The following is a 9,586-nucleotide window of genomic DNA, read 5'->3' as shown; positions in this document are numbered from 1 at the left end:
ATATCAAAAGTTAAGTTTATCGTATAGTTTATGCTTATTTATACTTTTTCTAAAAAACTTTTTTTGTTGGAATGTTTTCTGTGGAAGCTCGTGAGAGAGAGAGAGAGAGAGAGAGAGAGAGAGAGAGAGAGAGAGAGAGAGAGAGAGAGAGAGAGAGAGACAAGGAAGAAGAAGAACAAACGGCGGTGGAAACAAGCCGGCGTGAAGCTTTTTAGGGCTGAGAGAAATGAGTGTACATTTTGTTTATTTTATTTTGAATATTATTTTTCCATTGGGTTTTTACGTTTTAAGTTTTTTACACGTCTCGTATTTTACTATTTTCATTACCACACTGCTATGTAAAATTTTAAATTTTAATGATTGATTGACACCAAATTGTTGAATATGTTTACATCATGTGTTAATTATATAAAAATAAGTAAATTTTATTTTAAATGTAAACGATTACAGTCTTTATCATCTTAATTAAAATAAAAGTACAAATGAGAAAAATGTCCAAGATTGTTTTTCTCAATTACCACAAATTATTGCTTTAAAAAAAAACTAGTAATAGTAAACTATTCAAAATCCGTGTATTTATAATATAGATTTTACCCAAAAAAACACCTTGAAAATTACTAAAAATTATTAATTGTTCATCTGATTAGAGTATCCAAAATCTTTGTATTTTACGGCTAATACCCAACTTGTAGTTTCGTAGAACTTTGTGTGAAGGTAAACGGAAAATTACATAGGTGTTTAATAAGAATTGTTGTAATTCACATAGTGAAAACCAAAAATAGTATCTCCCACAATTCCAACATTTAAGGTTTTATAAGCCTCTTCAATTGTATTTTTATTTTCTGATAGGGATTTTCTAATATAAAATCAATAGTTATTGATAAAACAAATTAAATAGCTTAATCAAATGAAATTAACTAAATCATAAATAAGTAGACCCTCTAATTAATTAATTAATTAATGTCAATTCTCGTACGTACCACTAAAACTAGTTTTTTTCTTCAAAAACAACATTGTTAGTTTTATTCCAAAAGTACCATTAAAAATGTTCTGACTAACTATTTGTTTGAGTCTCTCTTACTTAGATTTATACCAAATGCTGCAATTTGCTAAAAGATTGGAGGTTTGGAGTAATAGATTAAACGTACCTCTATTAAATTTTATGAAAGTAGGTTGACGCTCCACTCTCCACATTGACTGATTAAACCAATTGTATCAACTTATTTCTCATATATCTTTATGTTAATTTTCTTCAAGTTTTTCAATAATTAACTTTCATTCATACTTATTTAATCATCAAATATTTATTTTCAATAAATAATATTAAAATATCACTAAACAATAGGTTAGCATGACTGTCATTTGTAGCTTGCAACCTTCATCTATATCATCTTAATGAGATGTACACATATCCTTCATTTCTATTTTTGCACCATTGCTTGATTTGCATCGGACGACTACCTCTTTTTTATTAATATTGTGTCTTCTCCCACGTCAACACGATCTTTTCCCATTGGACCTTTGTAAATCCCAGGATTCTCCCAATTTTTAATGTAGCAGCTACTGGATGTGTTTTTAGACGTTCTAAAGCTTGTTGTAACGTCTCATATTGAAAAGCATCAATTTGCCATATCTTTTCTCATTCGCAAGGAGCTGCCTTTTCATTTAGCAATCAAAATATCTACACTCTTTTTGATAAAATACACACAAAAATTATATCCATATTCAAAAAAGAAATGAACAAAAAAAAGAACAACATAATAATATAAGTTGATTTTTTTTTACTCTAAATAAAAAATATGCGTAGACCTTAGAGTAGGTTTGTTGTGTTTACGAGTGTTCTAAAATGTTTGGTTGAGTTTTTATCGCATAATGATATTGACATTTGTTGAGTTTTCATTGCATAATTCATAGAGTTATTCCATATACATACTAAAAATTGTACTCCCTCACCTTTTTACCTCAATTTTGTTTTGTATTTCCTTATTTATCTTTTAAATCAAAAAATTTGATGGCTTATCTCAAAGGTTATTCTGTGAAAAAAAAGTTACCAACATGTGGATCAATATCTAAATTTCTCTATTTAATATTAATATATCACTATAATGTTTACTTCCACATCAATATATTTTTGTTTACATCCATATCCATATATTTTTGTTTACATCCATATCCATATTTTTTTTTTAAATGACCAAAAAAAGAACAACAAAATAGTAGTTGGAGTTGTTTTAATCTTAAGTAAAAAAAAATATGGTAGCCACTTATTGAATTAAAGCCAAGCCTCAATGATATTAATAAAGCAAAGTGGAAAGCATTAAAAAAAAAATACACTGCTCTGTTTTGGCGGGTCTTTCTTCATATGTGTTAACGAACCAGAGCTCGTCGTTTGTCGTAAGATTGAGAGGAATCGATCTCGGATATGAACGTGTCTATCATATATCGGAGATTCTAAGGCCCACCACTACGGGCGTTACGCTCTAAAGTCGAACTTAAGCTTTACTGGTAGTGGTGGTGGGTGTTGAAGAAACTCGCCCATGGTTTTTGTTATCTCTGCCGCCAAGTGTCGATCTTTCTTCGCCACTTCTCGGCAAGTTACAGTTACCCTAAAGATGGAGTCTTTCTTCGATCCCGTATACATATGCTGGAGTGGTTTCTTCAACAAAGACCTCTCCTTTTGGGTTTGCCTTGTAAGTGTTTGTGTTTTTGCCTCTGAGAAAAAAATCATGCCGACTGGTAGGTTCGAGACTATGCGTGAATGGGTTCACGACGCCATCTCTGCTCAACGTAATGAGCTCCTCTCTCTTTTCTCCAGGTCTCTTCTTAACCCTCTCTCTCTCTGGTTGTTCGTTTTCCTTGCATGTGTGTTATGATTGATCTCAAGAGTAATGGTTTTGTTTTGCCACCTTTAGATATGTAGCTCAGGGAAAGGGGATACTGCAGTCACACCAGCTGATTGATGAGTTCCTTAAGACTGTGAAAGTTGATGGAACAACTGAAGATCTTTACAAAAGTCCATTCATGAAAGTTCTGCAATCTGCAGAGGTGAATCTTATGATGACTATGTTATGTTCATGTATCTTTCGATTTAGGCTTTATTGATTTGTGTGTGATACACATAAGTTTTTTGCACCCAGGAAGCCATAGTTTTGCCTCCGTTTGTTGCCATGGCTATTCGTCCCAGACCTGGTGTTAGGGAATATGTCCGTGTTAATGTGTATGAGCTGAGCGTTGATCATTTAACTGTTTCTGAATATCTTCGGTTTAAAGAAGAGCTCGTTAATGGCCAGTAAGTAAATGCCTTCGTGCAAAGTTTTTGTGTGTGTTTATATTGATCAGCTCTATACACAAATGTAGTGGAGTGATTAGCATAGAGAGTTCCTAGTACACAATAATGTTTTGATATATGCATATATGTAATATATTCTTACTAGATATATGTCCAGTGATTTTCTTAAGCTATTTAAAGGATGAGGCAATGAGAAAATTTAGGCAGACTAAAATTATTTGGGAAAACTCTGCAAGTTTATGCAATTAAGACTTGGAAATGAAGCACATTAATTGTCATCGCAATATTTTATTCTGCTATAAATAAACTTTTATGTTTTTAACTTCTCTGCTTGGATGCTTAAAGTGTCAATCTTTTTCTTCAGTGCCAATGGAAATTATCTTCTTGAGCTTGATTTTGAACCTTTCAATGCTACATTTCCTCGCCCAACTCGGTCATCATCTATTGGGAATGGGGTTCAGTTCCTCAACCGTCACCTCTCATCAATTATGTTTCGGAACAAAGAAAGCATGGAGCCTTTACTTGAGTTTCTCCGCACTCACAAACATGATGGCCGTGTTAGTTTTTTCGACCCTTGAATGTAGTTTATTTCATAAACATTGTGTAATTAGTATATAACACTGATCCATACTCTCTCTCTGTATGATGCAGCCCATGATGCTGAATGATCGTATACAGAATATTCCCATACTTCAGGGAGCTTTGGCAAGGGCAGAGGAGTTTCTTTCTAAACTCCCTCTGGCGACTCCATTCTCTGAATTCGAATTTGAGTAAGATTTTTCATTCTTTTGTCATTCCCTGCATATTCTTTCTCCTTAATTGTTCGCCAACAAATTATGTTGCCTTTTTTTTCTTCTTGGAAAATGTGCTTTGGTGAAGACTACAAGGGATGGGATTTGAAAGGGGGTGGGGTGACACTGCACAGAAGGTTTCAGAAATGGTGCATCTCCTTCTAGACATTCTCCAGGCACCTGATCCTTCTGTCTTGGAGACTTTTCTTGGAAGGATTCCTATGGTGTTCAATGTTGTGATTTTGTCTCCGCATGGTTACTTTGGCCAAGCCAATGTCTTGGGTCTGCCTGATACTGGTGGACAGGTAGCTTTGATCGTAATCTTCCATTTCTGGGAACTTGGTGGTTCTCTATATTGATTCAACTTATACTCTACTGTTGAGATTTGCAGGTTGTCTACATTCTTGATCAAGTACGTGCTTTAGAAAGCGAAATGCTCCTTAGGATACAGAAGCAAGGACTGGATGTTGTTCCAAAGATTCTCATTGTAAATTTTCTTGCTGACTATTTACTTCATTCTTCTCCATTTTAAAATTTGGCATTCAAGTTTCAGTGTAAGTTCATGTCTCCTTGCTGGCTTCTATAGGTAACAAGGTTGATACCCGAAGCAAAAGGAACGACGTGCAACCAGAGGTTAGAAAAAGTTAGTAGTACAGAACACGCACACATTCTGCGTATACCATTTAGAACTGAAAAAGGCATTCTTCGCAAGTGGATCTCGAGATTTGATGTCTGGCCATACCTGGAGACTTTTGCAGAGGTTAGAAATTACTAGTAGGCAGATTTCTATATATCTGCTGCAATTTTTTTTTGCTTCTTTTTTAGATGGGGTTAGGATGGAGTAAGGGTAACTAAAGAATATACTTGTACTTGTACATATGACGTAGGATAATCCATTTCAGCTGTAAATTCACATATATGGGCTAACACTTACTTCTATGTGACTAGGATGCATCAAACGAAATTTCGGCAGAGTTGCAGGGTGTACCAAATCTCATCATTGGCAACTACAGTGACGGAAATCTTGTTGCTTCTTTGTTAGCTAGTAAGCTAGGCGTGATACAGGTTGATGAATTTTACACTAACATTTCTCTGTATTATTAAATTAAGTCTTGTAAAATTTTGGTCTGACCTCTCTCCTTTGCCATCTGAGATGCAGTGTAATATTGCTCATGCTTTAGAGAAAACCAAGTACCCTGAGTCTGACATTTACTGGAGAAACCATGAAGATAAGTATCATTTTTCAAGTCAGTTCACTGCAGATCTAATTGCCATGAATAATGCTGATTTCATCATCACCAGTACATACCAAGAGATTGCAGGAAGGTAAAAATGTCATTGGATATTCAACTGCATGGTCTTGCCTCTGGAATTGTGGTTTAATGCCAACAGAAACTGTTTTTCTTTTGTTACAGCAAGAATAATGTTGGGCAATACGAGAGCCACACAGCTTTCACTCTCCCTGGTCTTTACCGAGTTGTTCATGGAATTGATGTCTTTGATCCCAAGTTTAACATAGTCTCTCCAGGAGCTGATATGACCATATACTTTCCATATTCTGACAAGGAAAGAAGACTGACTGCCCTTCATGAGTCAATTGAAGAACTCCTCTTTAGCGCAGAACAGAATGATGAGCATGTGTAAGTCCTTTCAATAATTCTGATTCAGTAATAGAAAACGAAATATCCTTTTTCACATTATATTTGTATTGGCTTGCATGTCTCAATCTTTTTTTGTGTTGATACAGTGGTTTACTGAGCGACCGGTCAAAGCCAATCATCTTTTCCATGGCAAGACTTGACAGGGTGAAAAACTTGACTGGGCTAGTTGAGTGTTATGCCAAGAATAGCAAGCTGAGAGAGCTCGCACATCTTGTTGTAGTCGGTGGCTACATCGATGTGAATCAGTCCAGGGACAGAGAAGAAATGTCTGAGATACAAAAGATGCACAGCCTGATCGAGCAGTATGGTTTACATGGTCAGTTCAGGTGGATTGCTGCTCAAATGAACCGTGCCCGAAATGGTGAGCTTTACCGTTATATGGCAGACACAAAAGGTGTTTTTGTTCAGGTAACATGAAATAAATTCATAAATACTTGGACTTTTTGTTAGGTTAACAGACCATCTAATCTCTCTCTTTTTTCACTATAGCCTGCTTTCTATGAAGCATTTGGGCTTACAGTTGTGGAATCAATGACTTGTGGTCTCCCAACGTTTGCTACTTGTCATGGTGGACCAGCAGAGATTATCGAGAATGGAGTTTCAGGGTTCCACATTGACCCATATCATCCAGACCAGGTTGCAGCTACCCTGGTCAGCTTCTTTGAGACCTGCAACACCAATCCGAATCATTGGGTAAAAATCTCTGAAGGAGGGCTCAAGAGAATCTATGAAAGGTTGGCCTAATTTCCTTGACAGGCTTAACAACAGTACTCTAATCGCTTCACCCAGCTAATTCTATAAGGGCTTGTGCATGTATAGGTACACATGGAAGAAGTACTCAGAGAGGCTGCTTACGTTGGCTGGAGTCTATGCATTCTGGAAACATGTTTCTAAGCTCGAAAGGAGAGAAACACGACGTTACCTAGAGATGTTTTACTCTTCGAAGTTCCGTGATCTGGTTAGTGTAACTCACGCTTCTTCTTCTCCTCTTTTTTCTTGGATGTATTCTCCTACTTTACCTACATAATTCTATTTTCGGCTTACAGGCCAATTCAATCCCGCTGGCAACAGATGAGAATTGAGCAGGACATGGTTGGTTTCTATTTGCTGCACTCTCTTTAGAGCTTTTGTTTGTGTTATCTTGAATAAAGAAAGCTGTTGTGTTTTGTTTCCTTGCGTGATTTGATTCTGGACCTGTTTGTGTTAATGTTGTTTTGTTTGTTTTCTTAATATCAATAACAATAAACCAGTGGTTGGTTGAATCTAAGATCTAACAGTAGTTACTATTTTTAGAGGTAAATACACAAACATTGCTATAACGTTCCAAAGCTAAAACCTTAACTTGTTGGGAAACAAACCCCTAACGACAGAACCCACCCCCAATAATAGCACTTTGCATTTGCATTATATTATTAACTCCACTCTTGTCTCTCCTTCCTTCTAACCAAAACAGAGTCGCAAGGAGCCTCTAAGCAACAGTTAGAAGCCCTTCCAAACAAAAAATGGGGATCGATGGTGAATTGAAAAAGAAGAAATGCATCATTGCTGGGATTATCACGGCTTTGCTCGTTGTCATGGTTATCGCTGTCGCCATCATAATGTCAAGAAATACCATCGGTTCAGAGACAATCGCTGGGGTGCAGATCAAAACAACCACCAAGGCAGTTCAAGAAGTTTGTGCACCTACTGATTACAAAGAGACTTGTGTCAACAGTCTCATGAAAGCTTCTCCTGACTCCACTCAGCCTCTTGAACTCATTAAGCTTGGCTTCAACATCACCATTCAATCCATTAAAGATAGCATCAAGAAAGCTTCCGAGGAGCTGAAAGCCAAGGCAGCCAAAGACAATGAGACCAAAGATGCTTTGGAGTTGTGTGAGAGTCTTATGACTGATGCTACAGACGATTTGAAGAAGTGTCTTGATAACTTTGATGGTTTCTCAATCACTCATATTGAGGACTTAGTCGAAGATCTTCGTGTTTGGCTTAGTGGCTCCATCGCTTATCAACAAACATGCATGGATACTTTTGACGAAATTAACTCGAACCTTTCACAAGACATGCACAAGATCTTTAAAACATCCAAAGAGCTAACTAGTAATGGTCTTGCCATGATTACAAGCATCTCTAGCTTTCTCGGAGGGTTCAACATGACAGGTAATATTTTCATTTGTTACTTGTTCACTTGAATACATGTCTAGCTAGGTCTTACGCAAGTAGTCTGAACCAAAACAATACTACCATTTTGGGTGACAGGATTAACTGGAGATCTCGGACACTACGCTAGAAAACTCTTGTCGACCAAGGACGGTATCCCAAGTTGGGTTGGACCAAACACTCGACGGCTCATGGCAACGCAAGGAGTTGTAAAACCTAATGTAGTGGTAGCTCAGGACGGAAGCGGTCAGTACAAAACTATCAATGAAGCCTTGAATCTTGTGCCTAAAGCAAACCAAAATCCATTTGTTATCTACATCAAGCAAGGTGTCTATAACGAGAAAGTTAACGTGACCAAGAAGATGACTCACGTCACTTTCATCGGTGATGGACCAACCAAAACTAAGATCACTGGTAGTCTCAACTATCACATCGGCAAGGTCAAGACATACCATACTGCCACTGTTGGTGAGAGTCCCAACTCTGTTTTTTAACGTTTTAGCCACTTGCTTTTTTTGTTATCTACCTACTTAACCTATTTTAATATATACAGCCGTCAACGGTGATAACTTCACGGCCAAGAACATAGGTTTTGAAAACACTGCTGGTCCCGAAGGACACCAAGCCGTAGCCCTAAGAGTCTCAGCGGACTATGCTGTTTTCCACAACTGCCAAATCGATGGTTACCAAGACACACTCTACGTCCATTCTCATCGTCAGTTCTACCGTGACTGCACAATCTCCGGCACTGTTGACTTCATCTTCGGAGATGGCAAAGTCGTGTTACAAAACTGTAACATTGTGGTTAGAAAACCAATGAAAAATCAGTCTTGTATGATCACAGCTCAAGGCCGGACCGATGTACGTGAGTCCACGGGGCTCGTGCTACACAACTGCCACATTATGGGAGAACCAGAGTACATTCCGGTTAAGTCTATAAACAAAGCATATCTTGGAAGGCCATGGAAAGAGTTTTCAAGAACCATTATAATGAGAACAAACATAGACAACGTTATTGATCCCGCGGGATGGCTTCCTTGGGATGGTGACTTTGCACTTAGTACGCTTTACTATGCTGAGTTTGAGAATACTGGGCCTGGCTCGGACCAATCACAACGTGTTAAGTGGCCTGGGATCAAGAAACTGTCGCCTAAGCAAGCTCTTCGGTTCACTCCTGCTAGGTTTTTACGTGGTAACTTGTGGATACCACCGAATCGTGTGCCTTACATGGGGAATTTGCAGTAGATTGGCCTGTTTTTGTGATTTAAACCAATAATTATTTTAAAGGTGAATAAGTTTTCTATGCATGTCATTTGTTTTCTATGTAGTCGGGTTAATATTATTTTTTTAAAATAACTTTTGTCAAGAACAACTAAAGAAGAACTTAAACTTTACATTAATGTGTAACGGAAGATGAAAATAATTCATTATAGTTCATAGTTCATACCAAGCTGACGTATAAAGAGAGTCACTCTAAACTTTTTGTTAAAGCAATGCATGCTCTTGTCCTTGTCTATGTTCTTGTCATTGGAATGATGGTTCTTTGCTCTATAGCCTTGTCAATGTTTTAGTATGTTCTTTACTTTGGTCTCCGCTGTTGGGAATGTCCAGAAATCATTTGTATTTACTCTAGTTTAAGTTGTATCGACAAGGTTCGAAAGTCGAATAATATTAGGTGATTATAACGT

The 9,586-nt window shown here is 37.1% G+C and overlaps 2 protein-coding genes across 2 annotated transcripts; both read left to right on the top strand.

The window, feature by feature from the left end:
* The first annotated feature begins 2,506 nt into the window (after nucleotides 1–2,506).
* Nucleotides 2,507–7,010, top strand: LOC17877054 (sucrose synthase 2). The gene is made up of 15 exons (XM_006279934.2): nucleotides 2,507–2,815; nucleotides 2,913–3,045; nucleotides 3,138–3,289; nucleotides 3,654–3,846; nucleotides 3,941–4,059; nucleotides 4,169–4,385; nucleotides 4,472–4,567; nucleotides 4,667–4,840; nucleotides 5,029–5,145; nucleotides 5,240–5,406; nucleotides 5,496–5,720; nucleotides 5,828–6,149; nucleotides 6,231–6,475; nucleotides 6,561–6,699; nucleotides 6,788–7,010. The coding sequence occupies exons 1-15, from the start codon at nucleotides 2,538–2,540 to the stop codon at nucleotides 6,821–6,823; spliced, it is 2,613 nt and encodes an 870-aa protein (XP_006279996.1). The 5' UTR covers nucleotides 2,507–2,537; the 3' UTR covers nucleotides 6,824–7,010.
* Nucleotides 7,011–7,109: 99 nt separating this feature from the next.
* Nucleotides 7,110–9,342, top strand: LOC17877294 (probable pectinesterase/pectinesterase inhibitor 58). Its single transcript, XM_006281401.2, has 3 exons — nucleotides 7,110–7,898; nucleotides 7,998–8,366; nucleotides 8,452–9,342. The coding sequence occupies exons 1-3, from the start codon at nucleotides 7,244–7,246 to the stop codon at nucleotides 9,141–9,143; spliced, it is 1,716 nt and encodes a 571-aa protein (XP_006281463.1). The 5' UTR covers nucleotides 7,110–7,243; the 3' UTR covers nucleotides 9,144–9,342.
* The last annotated feature ends 244 nt before the right edge of the window (nucleotides 9,343–9,586 follow it).

This window comes from Capsella rubella, unplaced genomic scaffold, assembly GCF_000375325.1.
Source record: "Capsella rubella cultivar Monte Gargano unplaced genomic scaffold, Caprub1_0 scaffold_8, whole genome shotgun sequence".
NCBI classification, from domain to species: Eukaryota; Viridiplantae; Streptophyta; class Magnoliopsida; order Brassicales; family Brassicaceae; genus Capsella; species Capsella rubella.
This window is presented reverse-complemented; position numbering and strand designations above follow the sequence as displayed.

What these genes read in the sequence shown, in the direction of transcription:
- LOC17877054 (XM_006279934.2), top strand. Translation starts at nt 2,538, where the DNA reads ATGGTTTTTGTTATCTCTGCCGCCAAGTGTCGATCTTTCTTCGCCACT. An exon ending in AAGTTCTGCAATCTGCAGAG is followed by an intron (nt 3,046 to 3,137) that starts GTGAATCTTATG and finishes TTTTGCACCCAG; the next exon opens with GAAGCCATAGTTTTGCCTCC. An exon ending in TTGTTCCAAAGATTCTCATT is followed by an intron (nt 4,568 to 4,666) that starts GTAAATTTTCTT and finishes TGGCTTCTATAG; the next exon opens with GTAACAAGGTTGATACCCGA.
- LOC17877294 (XM_006281401.2), top strand. Translation starts at nt 7,244, where the DNA reads ATGGGGATCGATGGTGAATTGAAAAAGAAGAAATGCATCATTGCTGGG. An exon ending in CGGAGGGTTCAACATGACAG is followed by an intron (nt 7,899 to 7,997) that starts GTAATATTTTCA and finishes TTTGGGTGACAG; the next exon opens with GATTAACTGGAGATCTCGGA. An exon ending in ATACCATACTGCCACTGTTG is followed by an intron (nt 8,367 to 8,451) that starts GTGAGAGTCCCA and finishes TAATATATACAG; the next exon opens with CCGTCAACGGTGATAACTTC.